General features: G+C 48.6%; 1 protein-coding gene across 3 annotated transcripts in view; it reads right to left on the reverse strand.

Annotated features, from left to right (window-relative positions):
* Positions 1–688: 688 nt before the first annotated feature.
* LOC144611423 (glutamate receptor ionotropic, NMDA 2B-like) overlaps positions 689–25622 on the reverse strand; it is a 349120-nt gene continuing 324186 nt past the window's right edge. For all 3 annotated transcript variants that reach the window (XM_078430500.1, XM_078430501.1, XM_078430499.1), the window contains 2 exons: positions 21037–21275; positions 689–17910 (listed from right to left, as the gene is read on the reverse strand). In XM_078430500.1, coding sequence (XP_078286626.1) covers positions 16186–17910; positions 21037–21275 — 1964 coding nt within the window. In that variant the 3' untranslated portion in view covers positions 689–16185. The remainder of the gene's footprint in view (positions 17911–21036; positions 21276–25622) is intronic.

Genomic DNA, 25622 nt, shown 5'->3' on the forward strand with positions numbered 1-25622 from the left:
TGACTTTGAATGACAGACTCTTAGAAGGATGTTCTGATGAGGGGGAGCATAGAAACTTAGAAAATAGATGCTGGAGGAGGTCATTCGGCCCTTCGAGCCAGCACCGCCATTCAATATGATCATGGTTGATCATCCAAAATCAGTACCCCGTTCCTGCATTCTCCCCATATCCCTTGATTATGGTCTGAGAGCAGGTAGATGAGACTAGGTCAGAGAAAGTGGTCGGCGCGGACTGGTAGGGCCGAACGGGCCTGTTTCCGTGCTGTAATTGTTATATGGTTATATGGTTATATGATTGGGACCTCATTGAAACTTACCGAATAGTGAAAAGCCTGAATAGAGCGCATGTGGAGAGGATGTTTCCACTAGTGGGAGAGTCTAGGACCAGAGGTCATAGCCTCAGAATTAAAGGACGTTCCTTTAGGAAGGAGATGAGGAGAGATTTTTGCCACAGAAGGTTGTGGAGGCCAAGTTAGTGGATATTTTAAAGACAGAGATAATAGATTCTTGATTAGTACGCGTGTCAGGGGTTATGGGGAGAAGGTAGGAGAATTGGGGTTAGGAGGGAGAGATAGATCAGCCATGGTTGAATGGTGGAATAGACCTGATGGGCCGAATGCCCGAATTCTTCTCCTATCACGTTTGACTCAAAGCCAAAGAAAGACATGGCAGCATTTTGAAGTGTTGGAGACTTTATTTTTTGAATATAAAGTGACAAGAAATGATTTCCAATAGAAAAAAGAATCTTTCTCTATGTACAGATTTTTACATAGCAATGTCCTGTGTATTTTTTTTTTAAAACATCCGCACCAGAGTTATATACAGAGGAAGGAACATATCGTGGAAAAAAACATCCGACAATTTGTCTCTCGCTTCCCATTCTTTGTGATTTTTTTTTGGCGGGGGAGTTTTACACGTTTCCCCCCCCCTCCCCCCTAGTTCACCTTCTCCAAATAAAATGGTAAAGATGGAATATTTGAGTTTGGGGTGAGAAGATGGATGGGGAAAGGAACCCAAGCAGAAGGTTCCCCAACAGGTTATGGGATGGAACTTCTCAAGCCTCACCTCCCCTGGGCGGCCAGAGTTTTTGAACATTGAAGCGCAAGGAAGGAGTGGGATTGAAACTTTGAGCCAAAAGTCGTTCTCAAAGCAATGGCAGACTAGTGAAATCCCAGAGGAGCGTCCTCTTCCTAGTCTCCAAACTCCCCATTCTCTGCCCTCCCCTCCCCTCTCCCAACCCCAGTGTATCTTCTCTCCATGTTCATCCCATTCAAAAGACAATTGCAAACTCATTAAATATCTATGTAGTCAAATCTCTTCTAAATTAACAGGGTAAGCGAATCCCCGCAGTAATGTGGCAATGGGGTTCGCGGGATGAGGTCGCCCACTTTCTTTGGTGGGGATTTTTACGCCACTTCCATGGTCAGCTTCGGGAATGGTTTCTCAAAGTGCTTTCTGCTCGCCCCTTGCCCATCATACCGATGGCACCGGCGGAGTGCCAGGGCAATTGAGGTGCTTGTGCAATACACTCCCGGCCCATCTGCCTATTTAAAACAATGGCCTCCTCCTGCACCTATTGTCTTTTGTCTATTGTCTATTGAACGTGTCTCCGGCCTCGAACCTCCAGGCTGGGTCATTCACTTGGTTCCCCTTTCCCACTCGGGGAGAGGGACAATTTTTTTGGCGTCGGCTTCAACGGCAGAACCCCTCACTGGATTTCCAAATGTCACCGAGTGGCCAAAGCAGACGACCCAGTTACAATCACCATCTTTGCACAACGTGGTGGGGAGGTCAATGAAACCCTCAGGAGTTATTTCAAGCAGAAAACCCAAGGGATTGGCTCGCGTTTTCTCTTCCCAATGAACTTTTCCCAATGCGACTTAACTCCAGCACCTGTGTCGCTCTGAAGAATGAAGCCCGGGGGTACTTTTAGCTTGAATCCACTTGACGTCGCATAGGTACAGCGCTTAACAGTTCAAAGCTTCTTACGTGATCAGGAGTACCTGTGAACAAGCGAGGTGTGTTCGATTGGGGGAAGTGCGGAAATGAGAGAGAGAGGGAGAGAGGGGAAAAAAACCATAGACCTTCAATGGAGTTGCACAGACACCGACTGGGATTTTCAATAACTTAATTCGTTTTGTTGTTGTTGTCGTTGTCGGTTGGGGTGGTGTGTTACTGTTCTTTTTAGCGAATGGAATCAAAGGAAAGCTTTTTTCCCCCCAAGTGCCGAAAGTTTTCTTTTCGGTGTTTGTTTAAAAAAAAAGATAAATCACCCAGAAAAACCGCAAAATTAAAGACCCATCACAAACTCTGCGAAGGAAAGCCATTTCTAAAATGATCTCACGTAACACACACACACACACAGCCATTGTTCATCTCGGTACCTGATTTTGAAACCTTTGGGAGGGGCTGGATTATTCCACAAACCAAGGGTACAAGCCCCCTTAGCCTGGCCCAAGTTCCACACAATCTTTGATCGTTTCATCCACCCCCCTCCACCGCCAATCCCCACCCCCTTCCCCCCTTCCGTCAATCAGCAAATTGGAGCTGTAATTAAAATAAATCCCAGCTATCTAAATTCCTGATATATGTATATATACAAACTACAAAGTAAACACCGTACTACAAAGCTACCTAACACTGATATTGATACCCTCATGAACTATATATTCCTTGTTTAAAAAGTTTGAAAACCTAATAAAACGTTTCTTTCTTGAACTAAAATGGCTTTGGGCTCCATTTTTCAAAATGCTGCTGTGGCTTTTGCCTGGTTGGCTGATTTTATTATATTGTTTTTAAGCTCTCTGCCTTGTGCTATTTGTTTAGAGCAATGTAGTGTGGCGGTAGAGGGGGAGAGAGGACACACACACACACACAAACACACACACACACGCACACACACACACACACACACACACACACACAGAACAGATGGCAAAAGGTCAATCCCACCACAGGCAGGAAGGAATAACACAAAACAGCCTTCTACCCTCGTCAGAAACACGTCGCCAGTTCTCAGTGCGAGACGATTAGCTGAGTTGCAAGTGGAGACAGGGCACTTTGGGGAGGAGATAAAAAATAAATGCCTTTTAAACAGTTCAAATTACAAGTTAATCTCCCACACTTTGATCTGCCGGGTTTAGAAATTGGTTGAGGGAAGTCCCCTTTTGATGGTGTCGACCCGTTGACTTCTATAATCTGTGAACCTGTGGAATCCATTGCCACAGTTTCAGTTATGGCCAGGTTAATGGTAAACCATGCACCCCAAAAGAATGGATAGGGACAGGGCGCAGCGGTAGAGTTGCTGCCTTCCAGCCCCAGGGACCCGGGTTCGATCCCGACTACGGTTGCTGTCTGTACGGAGTTTGTACGCTCTCCCGGTGACCTGCGTGGGTTTTCTCCAGGATCTCCGGTTTCCTCCCACACTCCAAAGACGTACAGGTTTTATAGGTGTGATTAGCTTGGGGTGATTGCACATTGTCCCTCGTGTGTGTAGGATAGTGTTAGTGTGCGGGGATCGCTGGTCGGCGCGGACTGGGTGGGCCGAAGGGCCTGTTTCCGCGCTGTATCTCTAAACTAAACTAAACTAAATTAAACTAAGCTACTGGCAAGCTCGGAACCAGAAAACTAGCCCCCTCATAGCTTGACCAAGACAATGTACATATACTCCAAGAGGCGTCTACAAGCACAAAACATTTACAATTGAGGCACACTTGCACGTGTAGATATGTATATGCATTTGTGGACATACTGCACTCTTTATACATGTACACCCATACAGATGCACACATATACACGGGTAGGTATTCATCAGTACACGGTCACTCATCCATATCTCATTCATAGAGACAAACACACACACACACTAGACCGTCAAAGACACAGGGTTATTACATAGAGATGAGCCTGGACACCACAGGAAACACAACTGAGTAAGAGAAGACACGGTTACTGGGGTTCACTGGGTGACGACGACTAGAATAAGGATAAGCAAAAGGAGGGGGGTGAGGGAGAGAGGGGGAGAGAGGGGGTGAGGGCGAGAGGGGGGAGGGAGAGGGTGAGGGAGAGGGGGGAGAGAGAGAGGGGAGAGAGAAAGTGTAGTAGTGGGAGAGGGAGAGAGGGGGTGAGGGAAAGGGGGGAGAGGGAGAGAGAGAGGGGAGAGGGAGAGAGAGAGGGGGTGAGGGAAAGGGGGAGAGGGGGAGAGGGAGAGGCAGGGAGAGACTGAGGGAGAGAGGGAGAGACTGAGGGAGAGGGGGAGGGAGACTGAGGGTGAGAGAGACGAGGGAGGGTTGTGGAATGGAAGGGATGCTGCCACAAATTGCTCAAAGGCTGGAGAGAGCAAACCCTGTTGGTCGTGTAGAAAATGTTTACATTACATAGTGCAGGAATCGCATCATCAGAACACAAGGTTCACTCTCGTAGTCAGAGGTCGAGACCATCAGTGACCCTAACAGACACAGAGGCACCAATCAACACGGTCCGATAGGGAGACGGGATCTATCTGCAGTCGTCTTGTTCGGGATGAAGCCAGGGTGGTATTAAAACACTCTGGCCCGGTTGAAAGTCAATCTTTTAAAATGGGAACCACGGTCCAGATTGGAAAGGACTCTGTCCAAGGTCCTGGAATTGGTGGAGGTGTCCGTCAAGCGAAGGTGGTCTCACTTCCCTTCTTGCCTGCATGCATGCACAAGTCGCTCAGTGAGGCCCGTCAAATAAAGTGCATGATTGTTCAGTACAAACTTATGATCTATTGACAGTATCAGAATTTTTGCAACCTCTGGACAAAATACAATCTGGGCCAAACACTGACCGGTGTCAGCAGGCAAAAGTCAAGCTTGGTTGTGTATCGGCCCCTGCAGAATGATAATTCTCAATTGTCTCTATTACACGTTCTCACGAACGTTAGGGCTCGGAGATTTGCAGATTATTTGCAGATCTTGGCGGTTGAATTCTCCCTCCCCCCCTATTTTTTTAGGTAAGGAGTATGTTTCTCCTTCAAGGATTTCTAGCGCATACTGCACCTCATATGCCAATCGTTAGCCCATTCCAGTCCCTCTCGGGCTCCCAGCCTGACAACGTTCTCTAGTAGGCCTGCTGAGTTTCCACCCCTTCTTACGGACAATTAGTTTCAGACAATAATATGAACGCCTCAGCTGCCATATTGAAGGGCACAGATATGTGGTGCTCATAGACACTGCACAGCACAAGAGCTTTCACGAGATAGTGACCAAACACTATTAAAAATACACTGAGGATGAGGCTATTCATGGATTATCAAGAACGATTTCTTTTGAAAAGGAACCATGCATTTCAAAATGAGAAATCAAGTGATCGGTAAAGGCAATAATGGAAGCCAATCACTGCACGGTCCAATATGGCAGATCATCGGTGTCCCTCAGTCTACGACGACATTCTTAAGTGTCTTCAACCTTTGTCACTCTTAAAAAATCACACAATATACATTATCAATTTCAAGTAAAATTTTACAAATGTATTCCAGTGGCTCGGGCAACCGAAACCCTGCCTCTTGTACATTTGTATTGAAATCTCACATATACTTGGAAAGTTAACGACCAGAGTGAGAGAGAGGAGAGAGAGAGAGAGAGAGAGAGAGGGAGAGGGAGAGGGAGAGAGAGAGAGAAAGAGAGAGAGAGAGAGAGAGAGAGGTCACCCTTACTTTGTTCAAAAAGTGTAAACAAATCGTAACACAACTTTTAAAGAATATTTCTGGGTACACCCCATATTGTGTTATTAAAAGTCTTATTTGAAATCTATTTCTAAATGTAATCATTTACAAAAAGAGCAAAAATCGAAAAGGAAAACTATTGATGAAGAGGTTGCTGTGAAGGCTCTCACCACAAATCCTATGTACATAATATGTTAGCTAGAATATCATTCCTAGCATTGTGCTGCTCCTGAAATTATCGGCCTTAAACAGATAACTGCCTCGTCCACTGACAGTTAAACTTCCAAGATTGTCAACTTTCCGCCAATGTGGCTACATCTTTGTCATGTGGACTTCAGCGTTTCACATTGGTGCTCAACACTGCCTCCTCATGGGCAACAGAGGGCAGGGCAAATAAAAAAAGTGGTCTCTCGCCAGCAATGCCCATACCCACAGAATTTTTAATTTTTTTTAATGTACACCATGTTTGGAAAAACATGCCTCCCGAGGAACTTGATTTTCTTTGCTCACGTTTCAATTGTTCCTCCCACTGACCAAGCCACTTCAGCGCCAGACCACACCGCCAGATAAAGACGAGGGGCACTAAAACACCACCTCGCCATCTCAATATAATTTGGAATATATTGCCATCGCTTCACCTTTGCCAAGCTACACTGTGAAATCCCCACGTTACACCGATATAAGGCTACCACTACACAAGGACTTGGCGCCCAGTTACAAATTCAGTTACAATCGTTGGAGGGATTGGCCCATAAAAGTAACCCAACCGTACCTGAACAAGTAAAAAAAAAAAAAAAAAGTGCCCTCCAAATGCTGGGGGAATATACTCCAACTTTCACTGTAGGCTTCTTTGTGTATCTCGTTACATCGACTAATCCTTATTCACACAGTTACACACGCACACACTCACACACTTACATACATGCATGCAAAATAAACCATGTATATTCCATGTAATGGGAGATGCACATTGGTTTGAAGTCTATAACCTATATATGGTGGCACTTAGACAAGTATCCTCTTAGTCATTAAACGTGGCAAATTCTTATGCTTCCACAACGACACACTGTATTAAGTATGCCCCACCTTTCTTTATCTAGTGAATTACCTGCTATTTGATATAACTTGGCCTGTTTTGGCTTGAAATGGCGAAAGTGAGTATTATGGATGACGGTGTGCGGTGAGAATATTTCGAAAAATGCTAACGCAATGGGTAGAGTTGCTGCCTCACCGCGCCAGAGACCCGGGTTCGATCCTGACCACAGGTGCTGTCTGTACGGAGTTTGTACGTTCTCCCCGTGACTGACTATATGGGTTTCCTCCGAGTGCACTGGTTTCCTCGCACTCCACAAAGGCGTGCAGGTTTGTAGGTTAATTGGCTTCGGTAAAACTGTCTCCAGTGCGTAGGATGGAACTAGTGCAACGGGTCAACGTTGATCGGCGCGGACTCGGTGGGCCATGGGGTCTATTTCCACGCTGTACTTCTAAATCTAAAGCTCAATTCTTCTGTTCATTTGTCAACCAAAACTGCAGTAGGCCAACCCTAACCCGGGCAAGACTGATGGCTACTGCCTAAACAGACAACAGAAGATAGACACAAAATGCTGGAGTAACTCAGCAGGTCAGGCAGCATCTGTGGATAAAAGCAACAAGGGACGATTCGGATCAGAACAAACCCGAAACTTAATCTATTCCTTTTCTCCATAGACACCGCCTGACCCGCAGAGTGACTCCAGCATTATGTGTCTACCTTCGGTACAAACCAGCATCTGCTGCAGTTCCTTCCTAAACATTGGACAGCATTGGTTTCAGTAGGTGCAGTATGTTCACTGTGAGGTTAAGGAGAAACATTCCTATTATAGAGGCGGAAAGCAGGCAGACACTAGGTGAGGGGAGACATAAAATGCTGGAGTAACTCAGCGGGTCAGGCAGCATCTCAGTAGTTACCCCAGCATTTTGTGTCTACCTTCGATTTAAACCAGCATCTGCAATTTTTGTTTCGTACTAGGTAGGTTAGGTGTATTTCTGTATGGGGTTTTTATTAAAAGACCATAAATGGTTTTTTTCTCACAGTATCTCCATTGAAATGCAAATGAACAAATAGTAGGTGGTAGGATTGGGGGGGAGGCGTTTGTAGAAGTTACCTAAAATTGGAGAATTCAAGGTGGTAAAATATTAAGTGTTTGGTGTCTTCCTACCATTTTACCAGATGCAAATATTCTGGTCTAAACTACAAGGGTCAATTTCTAAAACAGGTGGGACAAAACTATATATTCATTGGCGTAGAGTGATTATAGAGTTTAAGACAAAAATTCTCCCCACGACTTAGTCACACCTAAGTATCTGCCAAGTAGTTTTAAAGGTAGATAAATTAAAAGTTTCTCCAACCGAAATCCCACTTGAAGTGAACGTGGGCAGGAAGAAGCTAAAAATGGGAAAACATATGGCAACACGGATCAGCTTTAGGATTGTGCAGAGGCAGTATACCTTGCACCACCTCAATTCAATGTACATTTAAGGCCAAGTTTTTAAGGCAGGGTTTTACATATTTCATGTCAGTAAAATCTTTCCTTTGGCTCCCAACCAGTGAAAATGCACATCTCCAGATTCAGGGACAGTTTCTTCCCAGCTGTTGTCAGGCAACTGAACCATCCTACCGCAACCAGAGAGCAGTGCTGAACTACTACCTGCCTCATCAGGGACCCTTGGACTACCTTTGATCTGTCTTTACCTTGCACTGAATGTTATCCCTTATTATCATGTAGCTGTGCACTGTGAATGGCTCAATTGTAATAGAAACATAGACACATAGAAAATAGGTGCAGGAGGAGGCCATTCGGCCCTTCGAGGCAGTACCGCCATTCATTGTGATCATGGCTGATCTTCCACAATCAATAACCCGTGCCTGCCTTCTCCCCATATCCCTTGATTCCACTAGCTCCTAGAGCTCTATCTAACTCTCTCTTGAATCCATCCAGTGATTTGGCTTCCACTGCCCCCTGTGGCAGAGAATTCCACAAATTTACAACTCTCTGGGTGAAAAAGTTTCTTCTCACCTCAGTTTTAAATGGCCTCCCCTTTATTCTTAGACTGTGTGGTCCCTGGTTCTGGACTCGCCCAACATTGGGAACATTTTTCCTGCATCTAGCTTGTCCAGTCCTTTTATAATTTTATATGTTTCTATGTTTCTATAAGACACCCATTTTATATGTTTCTATAAGATCCCCACGAGTTACACACAAGTAATTATGTATTGTCATTCCCCCCACACATGGTTTTCGCTGTACACGAGACAATAAACTAAAACTGAAACTGAGAATGCCACCATCAGTAAATATGTGAGTGAGCCCGTATTTGCTAACGTTCCCATAAGCCACATTGCTGTCTGCCAATTCAAGGAATGAATGGCAAGATAAATAAGACAATGGGTGGTGTAAGATGACAGGCACAAGCACTTCGTTCAACAGCAACAGTAGCCTCCGCTGCTAGAAGTTGATTTATTCCAATAGCTCTTCTTGAGATGTGTACAAGAATCGATTTATGACCCATTCTCTAGATGCGCATTTCCGACACATGGCATATTTTCCTTCGGAAGGAAGGAAAAATCAATGCCTCGTGTGGGACTGGACCTGCTTTGTGTACCAGGGCTGACTAGGAGTGGCGGCACGGTGGCGCAGTGGTAGAGTTGCTGCCTTACAACGTCAGAGACCCGGGTTCCATCCTGACCACGGGCGCTGTCTGTGCGGAGTTTGTACATTCTCCCCTGCGTGGGGTTTCTCCGGGATCTCCAGTTTCCTCCCACACTCCAAAGACACACAGGTTTGTAGGTCAATTGGTTTTGGTAAAATTGTAAAAAAATTGTCCTTAGTGTGTGTAGGGCAGTGTTAATGAGTGGGGATCGCGGGTCGGCACGGACTCGGTGGGCCGAAGGGCCTGTTTCCGCGCTGTATCTCTAAACTAAACTAATTACAGAGTGACAAGCTTCCTTCAATGAGTAACACTAATGAGCCAGTCGTGTTCTTTGACAGATTCGGCACTTTAACAGCCTATTTCACAGCATGTTATCGAAACCTTTCAACTTATCTTGCTGCTCTAATCCCTTAATCATGATGCAACCATATTCCTGACCTGAGTTACGTTTAGTTTAGTTTAGAAATACAGCACGGAAACAGGACATTCGGCCCACTGAGTCCGCACAGGCCAGCGATCCCCACACACTAACACGGTCATATATACACTAGGAACAATTTACATATATACCAAGTCAATTAACCTACACACCTGCACGTCTTTGGAGTGTGGGAGGAAACCGAAGGTCTGGGAGAAAACCCACACAGGTCACGGGGAGAAGGTACAAACTCCGTATGCACAGTACCCATAGTCAGGTTCGGAGGTTTGGTCTACTAACAAGCCTAATGTGGCAACACTCGAAACAGCACAAAGTGAATGTAGACACAAAAAGCTGGAGTAACTCCATCTCGAGACGTCTGAAGAAGGGTCTCAACCCGAAACATCGCCCATTCCTTCTCTCCAGAGATGCTGCCTGTCCCGCTGAGGTACTCCAGTTTTTTTCAGTCTATCTTCAGTTGCTGCAGTTCCTTCTTACACAGAGTGAATGTACTCAGCTCACTGGGTATTTTGTACAAAGGTTTTTGTGTTTAAACTCAAACCTTTCTAAACAGATTTGATGCACTGGTCAACCTGAGGATCACCTTCAGCAACAGACTGGTTCCACCAAGATGCAGCACAGAACGCCACAGGAGATCCTTCTTCCCTGTACAACTCCTCCCCCTTCTGTCGTGGGGTACACTGAGACTGACTTTCCTCCTCCCCTCCCTCCCCCCCTTCCCCAATCTTTGCAGGTCCACTCGAGACTTTAATTTCATGTTTCATCTGTTGGCAGATCAATTTCCCTCCTGGGATAAATACAGTTCCATCGTATCGTATCGTATCGTGAAACAACGTGCTCCACTGGGAGTTTCTCTGATCATGACAACATTGCAGATCCTGGGGAGAGTCGAGACCCACCAGAATGAATTCACAGGGATATGTCTCTCAAAACAAAGATGTTTTTTATAAAGATTATTACACTACTGGCAACTAGTTGAGTTATATTAATTACAGACACGTCTGAAAAACCATGCGTCTGCTACTTTGAAACCATAGGATATTTAAAAATAGTTATTCTCATTAAATCATGGAGAAATATTACAGGCATTGTAGTATGCCAGCTAGTAATATTGCCCATTAAATTTGATTTTTTTTACATGAAAAGTTACAGTTATTCTTTGAACAAACTTCCTCCCTACTCAGGTTCTCTCCACTTTAAAATTCCAATTCTTCCAAAGAGTACACCTTCTAAGAAGGTTCTCATTTTGCCATGCTCTTCAAAAACTACAATAAAATAATTTACGAGCCTCAAACGTCTTCTGGTCAAAGTTAAAGCCAAACTAAAAGATAAATCTATGCCAAAGGTGTATTTAATTTGCTCCACCCACATCTAACTTTGTTCAACACAAGTATATCCTTTCAACAAAAAAGGAACTATCATGAATTTTTCTCCGCTTTTTCCAAAATCTTTTCCATACCAAAATACTTCAAAGTCACAAAAAATTACATCAGCATGAACACCTCATTAAAAACTCCAAATAAACAGTCAAATACACTCTTCCTCGAATATTGTACAGCGGTCTGCACGCATTCATACTATATACAACTTGAAACCTTTGAGGTAACCACACCAAATGCATGCGAACGTGTTTCAATCTGCGGCTGCCCAGAGCTGAAAGTTACTTGTCCACTCACCATCATTATCCAATGTGAATGGAATGGGCAACCAAGCTTCAAAAGAATGATTGGGAACTTTGGCATGGTAGAGTAGAGGAAGCAACCAGTTCATCCATAACGTCCGTGAAAGAAAATTGCACAAGCGTCCCTATTTCATGAGGCACCTCTGGACTCTGTGTTCATCGAACTTAACACCGACCATGGATCAAGCCTACACCTTCTAGGCCATGAACAGAACCAATACGTTTGCTGGGAAACCAATGAACTCACTTGGTGAGGGGACATTGGGAAGACTAACCCCTTTGTTTTGGGTTCCAGTACCATGTTTGGGATGTGGGACTTCCTACCTCACTGTGTGGTACAGCGGTGGAGATGCTGCCTTGAAGCATCAGAGACCCGGCTTCGATCCTGGCTATGGGTGCCCGTTCTCCCCATGTCCGCGTGGGTTTTCTCCGGGTGCTCCGGTTTCCTCCCACGCTCCAAAGACATGTAGGGCTCGTACGTTAATTGGCTTCTGTAAATTATAAATTGTCCCTACTGCGTAGGATGGTGCTAGTGCATAGGGTGATCGCTGGTCGCTGGCGCGGACTCGGTGGGCCAAAGGGCTGTTTCCAAGCTAAATCTCTAAACTAAACTAAACTGTGTACTCTTTTCAGAATCGACAGGCTACTGAGAATTCACAGTTGGCTGGCATTAAATCTCTCTGTTGCTTCCTATACCGAACACCTTCACCTAGTGATGTCCTTTCAGTGGTGTACTTTAAAGAGCGAGTTGGAGTTAGATTTAGCTCTTAGGGCTAAAGGAATCAAGGGATATGGGGGAAAAGCAGGAACGGGGTACTGATTTTAGATGATCAACTGTGATCATGTTGAATGGCGGTGCTGCCTTGAAGGCTTATTTTTCTACGTTTCTATGTCCTCAGTAGAGTTGCCAACTATCGCACTCCCAAATAAGGGACAAGGTGACGTCATTGCCCCGTACCCTCACCCAGCCAGCGGCCACGTGCTCCCGCTCCACCAATGGCGACCGCCCGGGCCGGGAGGCGGGTTGCTATGCAACCTCCGTAAGGCGGTGCCCGGCTTCCGGACCTATACTGTCCGGACCTACACTGCCCGGACCTACACTGTCCGGACCTACACTGCCCGGACCTACACTGTCCGGACCTCTAGTGTCCGGGCCTACAGTGTCTGGGCCTACAGCGCCCCCCGGGCCTAATACGGGACAAGGGCGGTCCCATACAGGACAAATCAATTTAGCCCAAAATACGGGATGTCCCGGCTAATACAGTTGGCAACCCTAGTCCTCAATGATGTCTCATGGCCTTTTAAAAAGAACAGAAAACTTTTCTCACCAAAGCTAAGTAAATGCCACCCTTTCCACTATAACTAGTTGTCTCTTAGGCCAATAATGCTGCAACAATCAATGTGTCAACATTCATCAACATCACTGCATTCAAGCCAAAGTACATTCTCTTTCCCTAGTTTATTCAGCCAAACGCTCAACCAAAAGTCACAGTAAGAAAATGTCCATAATTACCGGGCTTTCACCTACACTCCCTGACTGATCTCCTGGTTACAGGCAAAGCCAAGCACCGCCTAATCCCACTGTAAAATTGACTCGGTGTTTGCAATGTGAACAGATGCTTATTTTGGCCAAATGCAAGTTGCTTGCACTTTGATTTGGTTCTGGTTTCAATAAGGGAGGGGAGAAGAGAGAGAAGGTTCTTTCCCAATGCAAATCACTGAGAAAGCTGTCCACCACAAGGATTATTTAACCTGCATCCTGCAATGTGCAAACACCTGTAAAGTTTTAAAGTAAAGTTGCAAAGTCAGAATTAAAGGACGTTCTTTTGGGAAGTGGAGGAGAAATTTCTTTAGTCAGAGGGTGGTGAGTCTGTGGAATTCATTGCCACAGAGGGCTGTGGAGGCCAAGTCCGTGGATATTTTTAAGGCAGAGATAGATAGATTCTTGATTAGTACAGGTGTCAGAGGTTATGGGGAGATGGCAGGAGAGTGGGGTGAGGAGGGAGAGATAGATCAGCCATGATTGAATGACAGAGTAGACTTGATGGGCCGAATGGCCTAATTCTACTCCTATCACTTATGACCTTAAATGAGAAATATTTAACCAAGGACGCCATTTGTCTTGATATTTCTGTATTGTTAGTAGACTGGTCAGTTTTTAGGAAAAAAGTTGTATTTTGCTCACATCAGCCATGTGAAATATAAATTTTAAAATGGCTGGCACTAGATAGCGCCAATTTGTGGCTAGGCGGAGCCTTTCAGCAAGACCAGACCAGAGACTCCCCATTATAGTAAAAGTATATAGCTACTCTCTAGTCAGAGGGTGGTGAATCTGTGGAATTTATTGCCACAGGCAGTTGTGGAGGCCAAGTCAATGGATATTTCTAAGGTGGAGATTGACAGATTCTTGATTGGTACGGGTGTCAGAGGTTATGGAGAGAAGGCAGGAGAATGGGGTTAGGAGGGAGAGATAGATTAGCCATGATTGAATGGCATAGTAGACTTGATGGGCCGAATGTCCTAATTCTGCTCCGAGAACCTATGAACTGTTGGAAGTTCACAAATACTAATCCTTACCAGAAGGACTAAGAGTGAACTTGTACCCACAGACCCAGAGGACCTTGCAATCTACACCAGAAAGATGTGAGCTGTGGACCAGCCGAGTCAAAGTCCACCCCCACTGCTATAATCTGTTCAATGCCCTTTAACTTGTACATTACACTCAGACATGTGCTATGGTTGGCTGTAACACAGCACTCTCTAACCAAGAAGACATGTATCTGCTGATGGCAACTCTCACACAGTTCTGGCTTTACACTCGATGCTCTGTTGCAGGGCGAGGTGGATATTTAGAACAATGTACAATGGAGGACCCGGCGTGGGGGGTCTGCCGTGAGTAGGGTTGCCAACTTTCTCACACCCAAATAAGGGACAAAAGGTGACGTCACCGCCCCGCGCCCCACGTGACCTCACCCAGCCAGTGGCCACGTGACCTCAACCAGCCAGCGGCCACGTGACCTCAACCGGCCAGCGGCCACATGCTCCTGCTTCACCAATGGCGGCTGCCCGGGCGGGTTGCTACGCAACCTTCGTCAGGCCCGGGCCTCCGGGCCTACACTGTCCGGATCTACAGCAGCTCCTGGGCCTCCAGTGTCCGGGCCTACAGTGCCCCCCCCCAGGCCTAATACGGGACAAGGGCTGTCCCGTACGGGACAAACCAATTTAGCCCAAAATACGGGATGTCCCGGCTAATGCGGGACAGTTGGCAGCCCCAGCCGTGAGGGAGGGGGAGAACAAAAGGGGGGGAGGAGGAGGGAATTTGTAACTTTGTAAGCGCCCTTTATGGGCGACTATTTGCATACCTCGGGTATGCAAGCAAATAATTCCTCTGTGACAATAAAGTATTCAATTCAATTCAATTCAATTTCTCCCTCTACGTTACTGAGCTTTGCTGCAGCAACATGCTGCTAGTTCCTGATCAGAAATACTGCTCCGAAGTACAATATCACGGTGTTGGCTCATTGCAATGAAATCCCTTATCATGAGGCATCGATGCGGTGAAATGATCTTCGCAGACCCATGGAATGGAAAGAAGCTGTTTTCATGCTGATCGATAGCTAGCAGCGCCCCCTTCACAGAAAGACCAGCAAAATACAAAGCAAGTAATGAAGTTAATTGTGTTCTAATTTGATGAGAATTACTTCATCGGGCATTAACCGTGTCACTTAGCACGATGTTTTCCCTGGTACTGCAAGAAAGGACTGTACCTGGGAGTAAATCTTTATCCATAGGTCCAATTATGACTGAAATCATAACTAAATCTTGTAGCACAAGCATCTGTGGGTAATTGTCACCCAGCTTAGACACTCCACTTCATACATCTGCCGGGACTTCAAACACCAGCAGTTGCCTAAAAACTTCATCTCACCACCACTGTGATGTCAATGATTATCACCCAGTCCCAACAATGTCATTATGGAGCCATGCACACGTGTGCATGAACGCACGTACGCAAACGCACGCACACGCACGCATACATACAAATATATACACACGCATCCATGCTATGAGTGAACGTGTGTGGATGCACACACACACACACACACACACAGGTGTAAATCGTCATGGTGTGTGTGTGTGTGTGTGTATGTATGCATACACACACAGACACGCACGCGCGCACATGAATGCAAACGTTTGGCACACACACACACACACGCACACACACACACGCACCGTCGTTCTGAGATCATATCGCCGTAACCCTTCTCCACTCCTGCAATAACGACTGCAGCGAAGGTCATCGAGGGCCCAGACTAGCATTCAGAACGAAGCCAGATCAGGTCTTCAAGTGGCAAGTGGGTTAAAACAGGTTTTAAACTGTACAGTACTGGCACTGATATGCTTATGTACTCTATTAATAATCGTCATCCCTACACAAAGATGCATCACCCGATGTAACGATACAATTGACATGCAGTTAGAATTTTGCCATATTGTATTGGACCAGACTTAATGTTCATCGTGGATTCCAATTCACTGCCATAATGACGCTGCTGAAAAAAACAAAAACAAGGATTGTTGATGCTCTGGATGAAGATCAAAAACCTAAACAGTAGAAAAGGGCAGCTGATCTGGATCTCCAGCGCAGGGCCGAGGGCAGGAGGTCCGGAGCAGCTCCCGGCCCCCTCAGACATCCGACTCGATGCTGGAGAGCTTCTCGTACACGTGTCCATTGCTGGAGCCGTTGAAGGCCCGGGCAGTCTTGTTGTTGGCCATGCACACGGTGGCCTGGCTGCCCAGGCACATGTCCTTGGCAAACCTGGTGCCCAGCACGGCCGAGGCCGAGGACGGGGCCCGGCCCTTGGGGGCCGCCGGGTGCTTGAAGTGGGACTTGGTGCCGTGCAGCAGGCACTGGTCGTCTCCGAAGGTGGGGATGAAGGGGTTCTGGGTGACGCGGTCGGGGTAGAGGGACTTGCTGAGCGTGTAGCGGCTCAGGCTACGGTGCTCGGGGGCCGTGGTCTTGCCGCTGAAGGGGGGCTCCGGGTTGAACATGTGGGCGTAGGGGCTGCCCTCGGGGAAGCGGTCCTTCTCCTTCAGGCTGACGCTGCGCGGCGCCATGGCCACGCTCTCCTCCTTCTGCAGATCCACGAAGGTGTCGTAGGAGTGCTGGCGCCGCAGCTTGTTGCGCCCGCGCCGCGCCAGCTTGGCCGAGTCACCGGGGCTCTGGTACTTGGCCGGGACCGGCCCCGACAGCAGCTCGGCCTCCTGCAGCGAGTTGTCCTCGCTGATGTCGTACAGCGTGGCCGCCTTCTTGCACGCCTCGCACCAGTGGCAGGCCCCCCTGCCCGCCCCCTGCCCGCTGTAGTTGTGCAGCTGGGCTGGGCAGTTGCGGCAGTAGGCTTCGGCCTGCTGCCCGGCCCAGTCGGGCTTGTCCCACGGGCCGCCCTGGGGCTGCCCGGGGCTGGGGCCGAAGTCGGCCACGTGGAGGTGGTGGGGCCTCGTGTAGTCATCGTCAGGCCCCGTGACCCCACCCCCGTGGCCCTGGTACAGCTCGGTCAGGTCCACGTGCTGCCAGCGAGCCTGGCCCTCCTTGGCGCAGTGGGACTGGTCGTGGTATGGGTCGCGCAGCTTGTCCTTGTTGAAGAGGCGGCCCTTACGGTCGGCCGTGTGGGCCCGGCGCCGGTACGCCAGCTCGATCTCGTCGAACTCCTTGCGGGACTTGGCCGAGGCTGGCCTCTTCCTCAGGCTGTCCTTGTACTGCTTGCGGCGCTTGGTGTTGCCGATGTTGCCGTAGGTGACCGTGTGGGTGGAGATGTCCGACACATCGGAGCGGATCATGTCGTCGTGGGCGTAGCGGTCGTTCTTGAACGGGTACTTGTGGTTGTCGTAGCTGTCGCTCAGGTGGCCCTGAGCGTGCTTCAGGGGCAGGCCGATCTCAAAGGGCTTCCGCGGCAGGGTGCGGCCTTGCGTGCCAAACATGGCGTTGTCGCAGTCGTAGGGGATGTCCAGGGAGCTGGTGCTGGCGATGCTGTGCGGCCGGTGGTGGTGGTAATGGTCCTGGTAGATGCTGTTACTGTCCTTGGCGTGGATGTTACCGAACGTCCTCTCCACCTCGCTGATGTAGTCGCTGAAGAGGTTGTCGTCGGGCTGGTAGGACTTGCAGTCCGAGTGGGCGAAGCTCCTCCGGTGCTCCGACACGTCGAAGACCGACGGGTCGTGCCCGATGAAGTCCAGCGCGCTCTGCGGCGAGCCGAAGTGCGTGCCATTCACCCCGGTCAGGTTGGCCATGCTCTTGGCTGTCCTCAGCAGACGCATGATGTTGGAATGCGTGTCGTTCACCGTGGCCGTCGGCGAGTCCATGCACGACTGCTTATCCTCGATGGGAACGCCATGGATGCAGCTGTATATACCCTGCAAGGGAGCAACAAGACAAGACCAAGGTCAGGACCAAGGCACACGGGGAACGTCAATGAACTCCATCTGAATTGTTGTTATAGTCACAGAGTGGGAAACAGGCCCTTTGGCCCAACCTGCCCGCACCGGTCAACATGTCCCAGCTACACTCGTCCCACCTGCCTGCGTTTGGTCCATATCCATCCAAACCTGTCCTATCCATGTACCCGTCTAACTGTGTCTTAAACGTTGGGATAGTCCCAGCCTCAACTACCTCTGGCAGCTCGTTCCATTCACCCACCACTCTTTTGTGAGAAAAAGTTACACCTTCAGATTCCTATTAAAATCTTTTCCCCTTCACCTTAAATCTATGTCCTCTGGTCCTCGATTCACCTACTCTGGGCAAGAGACTCTGTGCATCCACCCGATCTATTCCTCTCAGAGGGTAACAATTGCAAAGAATTGCAGCAAACATACAGCTCCTGATCAGATACAGTATGTTCATACGTGGAGTCTGCATAGATGAGCTGACATGTTTTAGGTGCCATTTTGTACCCTTCACGTCTAAAACTTTTGAGACTGTTTTCGACCAAAGCTATGCTGGTGATGGTAATTTATCATCACATGTACCTAAGTACAGTGATTTTTTATATGTAGGAAAAAAACTGCAGATGCTGGTATAAATCAAAGGTAGACACAAAATGCTGGAGTAACTCAGCGGGTCAGGCAGCATCTCTGGAGAAAAGGCATGGATGACGTTTCGGGTCAAGACCCTTCTTCAGACACTCCTGCCAGTGGCACTGGGTCAGAGTTACTGGGGTCGGCCTGGCCAGGCGATGTGTCAATGTCATCCACCGCCATTCCGTGCCGCTGCGGGCCGCGTCCATTCCGTATGCTCGGCCACGTGGAGCGGCGTCCCATCTACTTGAGGCCCAGGATGCTTCTGGGCCTCCAGCGGCCCACTCCGCCGACTGTGTCTATATCTCCACATCTACACGCTCGGGCGGCCGCCTTTGGTGGAGCGGGAGCACGTGGCCGCTGGCTGGGTGAAGTCACATGGGGGCACGGTGCGGCGATGTCACCTTGTCCCTTATTTGGGAGTGAGGAAGTTGGCAACCTTACTACAGATGCTGGAAGCTTGAACAAAACACAAAGCGCTGGAGGAACTCAGCGGGTCAGGCAAGATCTGTAGAAGGAATGGACAGGAAACATTTTGGATCGGGACCTTTCTTCAGCCGGATCAGTCTGAAGAAGGGTCCAAACCAAAATGGTCCTTTGCCTATTCCCTTCTAAGATGCATCCTGACCCGCTGAGTTCCTCCAGCACTTTGTGTTTTGTTCAAGCTTCCAGCATCTGTAGTAAGGTTGCCAACTTCCTCACTCCCAAATAAGGGACAAGGTGACATCGCCGCCCAGTGCCCCCATGTGACTTCGTGCTCCCGCTCCACCAATGGCGGCCGCCCGAGCCGGGCGGCCACCATTGGTGGAACAGGAGCACGTGGCCGCTGGCTGGGTGAGGTCACGTGGGGCGCGGGGCAGTGACGTCACCCTTTGTCCCTTATTTGGGAGCGAGGAAGTTGGCAACCCTACTAATACGGGACAAGGGCGGTCCCGTACAGGACAAACTAATTTAGCCCAGAACACGGGATGACCAGGCTAATACAGGATAGTGGTCAACCCTAATCTGGAGTTCCCTGTGTCTCCAGCCACCTATTCTCTGCACTCCTCTCTCCAACATCCCCTGGAATTTAGAAGATTGAGGAGGGATCTTATAGAAACTTACAAAATTCTTAAGGGGTTGGACAGGCTAGATGCAGGAAGATTGTTCCCGATGCTGGGGAAGTCCAGAACAAGGGGTCACAGTTTAAGGATAAGGGGGAAGTCTTTTAGGACCGAGATGAGAAAGTTTTTTTTCACACAGAGAGTGATGAATCTGTGCAATTCTCTGTCACAGAAGGTAGTTGAGGTCAGTTCATTGGCTATATTTAAGAGGGAGTTAGATGTGGCCCTTGTGGCTAAAGGGATCAGGGGGTATGGAGAGAAGGCAGGTACGGGATACTGAGTTGGATGATCAGCCATGATCATATTGAATGGCGGTGCAGGCTCGAAGGGCCGAATGGCCTACTCCTGCACCTATTTTCTATGTCTATGTTTCTAAAAGCTTTCTGTGAATTGACCTTCCGTCTTCCCGCCAAGCTGTGTAATAAAAGCTGACTCGTGGATTTATTAGAGTCCGTCTGAGGTTTATGGCCCCCGCCCCCACCCCCGCCCCCCCTGCAGTTTTTCAATACTTTCACATATTCTCAATCCCCGGAAAGGTGCGCAGAATGAGGAGATTGCTCAATTTCATTAGCTAGCATGGGCTGAATGTCCTTTCCTTCCGAGACCATTTCATGGCTCGCCAATAATTTTACGAGCCAATTTCAAGGCCTGTTCACCATTTCCTCCTCAGCTTTCTCCTTTGTCGAGAGGGGCCTTTGAGCTGCCAGCTGCAGCCGGCACAGAGTTCTAATCTTGATAATGCTTCAGCTCCTGAGTTTCAAAAGCTAATCAGTGAAAGGAGCAGGTTTAGGCCATTTGGCCCATCAAGTCTACGCCGCCATTCAATCATGGCTGATCTATCTCTGCCTCCAAACCGCATTCTTCTCCTCCTATCTTCTGCGATCGCTGGTTGCCAACTGTCCCATATTAGCCGAGACATCCCGTATTTTGGGCTAAATTGGTTTGTTCTGTACGAGTCTCGTATTAGGCCTGGGGGGCGCTGTAGGCCTGGACGCTGCAGGCCCCGGCAGTTTAGGTCCCGACAGTTTGGGTTTCCAACATTTTAGCTCTGGACAGTCTAGGTCCGGAGGCCCGGGCACTGCCTAATGGAGGTAGCGTAGCAACCGGCCTCCCGGCCCAGGCGGCCGCCATTGGTGGAGCGGGAGCACGTGGCTAGTGGGTGAGGTCGCATGTGGCGCGGGGGCGGTGACGTCACCTCGTCCCGTATTTGGGAATGAGATAGTTGGTCAGTGCGGACTCGGTGGGCCGAAGGGCCTGTTTCCTCGCTGTATCTCTAAAGTAAACTAAACTAAACTGTGGACTGAACTCATGACAGTCCAGTTCCACGCTGCGCCTGCAGAGGGGGGGAGAGGTGTGTGCTTACCCTGCTGACTGAGAACATGAAGCCGGGTTTGCCAGTGCAGACGCCCATGAAGCAATGCCTCAGCTGCCAAAAGAAGAGGTGCTCGCAGATGAAGGTGAGGAGGCTGAGCGTCATGGCGGCGCCCAGCATGTAGAAGACGCCCGCCATGTTGTCCACGTCCAGCTGGCTGCTCATCACCTCGTTCTTCTCGTTGTGGCAGATGCCAGTCAGCCAAAGTGCTTCCAGCTCCTCCATGTCCCCTGCAAAATAAAAACAGCCAGTCACGCCCCTTGAAGGGAGGCACGGTGGGGAAAAGCGGTAGAGTTGCTGCCTTGCAGCGCTGGAGACCCACGTTCGATCGCGACCACTGGGCGCTGCCTGTACGAAGATTGCACCTTCTCCCCGTGAATTGCGTGGGTTTTGTCCGAGATCTTCGGTTTCCTCTCCCCCACTCCAAAGAAGTACATGTATGTCGGTTAATTTGTCTACTTGTACGTTTTGGTCTCCAAATTTGGTCTCTGTGGAATTCTCTGCCTCAGAAGGCAGTGGAGGCCAATTCTCTGAATGCATTCAAGAGAGAGCTGGATAGAGCTCTTAAGGATAGCGGAGTCAGGGGGTATGGGGAGAGGGCAGGAATGGGGTACTGATTGAGAATGATCAGCCATGATCACATTGAATGGCGGTGCTGGCTCGAAGGGTCGAATGGCCTCCTCCTGCACCTATTGTCTATTGTCTATTTGGTACAAGTGCACATTGTCCCTAGTGTACGGTTGTGTTAAAGTCCGGGGATGGCAGGTTGTTGCGGACTCGGTCTAAACTCCCGAGTCACCAGCAGCCGGTGGATCCACAGCAAGTCAGTCGGCCTCTGCAGGGAAGGCATGCTAGGTGCCTTCCCAGCGGTAGAGCTGCTGCCTTGCAGCACCGGAGACCCAGGTTTGATCCTGACTACGGCTACTGTCTGTACGTAGTTTGTACGTTCTCCCTGTGACCCGCGTGGGTTTTCTCCGGGTGCTCCGGTTCCCTCCCACACTCCAAAGACGTGCAGGTCTGCACGGCAAAAAATTGTAAATTCTTCCCTCGTGTGTGTGCGTCGGATAGCGTTGGTGTGCGGGGATCGCTGGTCAGCACAGACTCGGTGGGCCGAAGGGCATCTCTAAACCCAACTAAACTAAATGAAGCTAAACTAAAATTCATACTCTAAAGTTACCGGAGAAGCAAAACGAGATAAGTGATCTGTACCATCAAACCAAGCAGAGACGGAGAACGGGAAGAGATAACACGGTACTGATAACACGGTATAGAAAGGCAGATTATTATCTGAATGGTGTCAAGTTAGGAGGAGGGGGAGTTCAACGAGATCTGGGTGTCCTAGTGCATCAGTCAATGAAAGGAAGCATGCAGGTACAGCAGGCAGTGAAGAAAGCCAATGGAATGTTGGCCTTCATAACAAGAGGAGTTGAGTATAGGAGCAAAGAGGTCCTTCTACAGTTGTACCGGGCCCTAGTGAGACCGCACCTGGAGTACTGTGTGCAGTTTTGGTCTCCAAATTTGAGGATGGATATTCTTGCTATTGAGGGCGTGCAGCGTAGGTTCACTAGGTTAATTCCCGGAATGGCGGGACTGTCGTATGTTGAAAGGCTGGAGCAATTAGGCTTGTATACACTGGAATTTAGAAGGATGAGGGGGGATCTTATTGAAACATATAAGATAATTAGGGGATTGGACACATTAGAGGCAGGAAACATGTTCCCAATGTTGGGGGAGTCCAGAACAAGGGGCCACAGTTTAAGAATAAGGGGTAGGCCATTTAGAACGGAGATGAGGAAGAACTTTTTCAGTCAGAGAGTGGTGAAGGTGTGGAATTCTCTGCCTCAGAAGGCAGTGGAGGCCAGTTCGTTGGATGCTTTCAAGAGAGAGCTAGATAGAGCTCTTAAGGATAGCGGAGTGAGGGGGTATGGGGAGAAGGCAGGAACGGGGTACTGATTGAGAGTGATCAGCCATGATCGCATTGAATGGCGGTGCTGGCTCGAAGGGCTGAATGGCCCTACTCCTGCACCTATTGTGTATTGTCTATTGTCTATTGAGGTGCAGTGAACAAGTATTAAAGGACAAGTGACCTGATAAATCGATGGCAGGCATGCTGAACCTAAAGTGCCAAAAATACAGAGGAAATGGGCTAGGGCTCAGGAGTGAAATCACAGAAGAAAAGGGGACCATTTCGCCCATCGTGATGCTGTCACCGCTGTCCAATGAATCCTTTTCTCTGCTCTTGCCCCCCCACCATCTGGAAAAAATCTTGTGTTGGAAGGAACTGCCGATGCTGTTTTAAACTGAAGATAGACACAAAATAATGGAGTAACTCAGCAGGACAGCCAGCATCTCTGGAGAGAAGGAATGGGTGATGTTTCGGGTCAATAGGCAATAGACAATAGGTGCAGGAGGAGGCCATTCGGCCCTTCGAGCCAGCACCACCATTCAATGTGATCATGGCTGATTATTCTCAATCAGTACCCCGTTCCTGCCTTTTCCCCATACCCCCTTCGTCAGACTGATGTCAAAGGGAGAGGGAGATACATAGATAAGGAAGTGTTAGTTGTGAAAACAGAACAAAAGGAATGGAGATCAAAGAAAATGAACAGCACCTCATATTTCGCTTGGGCAGCTTACACCCCAGTGGTATGAATATTGACTTCTCTAACTTCAAGTAACCCTTGCTCTCCCTCCCTCTCCATCCCCCCCCCTTCCCAGCTAACAATGATCTATTCTACGTGTTCCTTGATCTGCATCCTCTTTGTCCTGTTTTCACATCTTACACCTCCTTATCTATGTACCTTCCTCTCCCCTGACATCAGTCTGAAGAAGAGTGTCGACCCAAAAATTCACCCATTGCTTCTCTCCAGAGATGCTGCCTGTCCCCCTGAGTTGCACAGCATTTTGTGTCTGTCTTCTGGAAAATATCTTGCTGGCTGAGAGGTACGATATATGTTGAGGTAAACAGGAGTAATAACTCGGGAAACTCAAAACCCATTACTGTCCATTTTACTGTAGCACTAATCTATTTATAATGAAGTTAAAGTACATCCTAATCACAAAACCTTGCTTCCACTTAACCCACTTTTTCATATTTTTGTGTCAACTTTCTGCTTTCAGCAAAACTTCCCTCGTGCGCATTTATATGAGAAGCTCCAAATGTAAGTCATGGTGTAATGCACCCTGCTGCCAGAGGTGGGGCTGTGGTGCCAGTGACATGCCTGTGCCCCCAGTGGTGCATCTGTGGTGCCAGTGGTTCAGTTGTAGCCCCAGTGGTTCGTCCGTGATGCCAGTGCTACGGTGCCAGTGGTACAGCTGTAGTCCCAGTGGCTGGCAGTGCCAGTCATACAGCTGTAGTCGCAGAGGTGCATCTGTGGTCCCAGTGATGTATCTGTGATGCTGGTCGGGTGCCAGTGACACAACTGTGATCCCTGTCGTCACAGTGGCGTCGGGTGCCAGTGACACAGCTGTGCTCCAGTGGCGTGGGGTTGCCAGTGATACAGCTGTGGTTCCAGTGGCGTGGGGTGTCAGTGATCCAGCTATGGTACAGTGGTGCAAGGTGCCAGTGCTACAACAGTGGTTCCAGTGGCATGGGATGCCAGTGGTACAGCTGTGGTCCAGTGACGGGAGTGCCAGTGATACAGCTGTGATCCCAGCGGTACAACTGATCCCAGTGGCACGGGCTGCCAGTGCTATAACAGTAGTTCCAGTGGTGTGGGGTGCCAGTGATACAGCTGTGATCCCAGTGGTGCAGGGTGTCAGTGATTCAGCTGTGATCCCAGTGGTGTGGGGTGCCAGTGATACAGCTGTGATCCCTGTGTTGTGGGGTGTCAGTGATACAGCTGTGATCCCAGTGGTGTGGGGTGCCAGTGATACAGCTGTGATCCCAGTGGTGTGGGGTGCCAGTGATACAGCTATGGTCCAGTGGCAGGCTGCCAGTGGCACAGCTGTGGTGTTTACTGGATTCTCATTCTGCAGGTTCTCCTATTTAGCCTCCCCATTCATCGTACTATTCAAAACTGTATGTTGGATTAAAATAGAAAGAGTAAAGAAGGGGCCGCTTTGGATGGAAGGCTGACGTACTGTGCATCTTGCAACCAGTTCTTTTCGTGCCCTTGAATTTCACTTTGCCAAGAACCTGCACAGCCTTGATCTCCATCAGCAAAAACACAGGAGTCTGATATGTTAATAACTCCCCTAAGACAGCAGAGAGAGGAACACTGTGTGAATGAAAATTAATTACACTCTGTCATCAGCAGCCTATTTTGTTTGCTCCAGTGGGAAGGTGGCAGTGTGCACTCACTGCCATGTGTGGGCATTTATCTCAGTATGTCGACACTCAGTCACTGCATCCACAATGCTGCTTCAGTTCACAAGCTGACACCGTAAAGTGAGGGCTCTGGATTCTGTGAGAACCTGTTTAATGGGCGTTTAAATAGGCATGGTATAAAGGACTAAAGTGGGCAAGTGGGATTAGTGTCAGTGACACAGCAGTAGAGTTGCTGCCTTACGCCGTCAGAGACCCGGGTTCGATCCTGACCATGGGTGCTGTCTGTACAGAATTTGTACGTTCTCCC

Source organism: Rhinoraja longicauda, chromosome 40 (genome assembly GCF_053455715.1).
Source record: "Rhinoraja longicauda isolate Sanriku21f chromosome 40, sRhiLon1.1, whole genome shotgun sequence".
In the NCBI taxonomy this organism is placed as follows: Eukaryota; Metazoa; Chordata; class Chondrichthyes; order Rajiformes; family Arhynchobatidae; genus Rhinoraja; species Rhinoraja longicauda.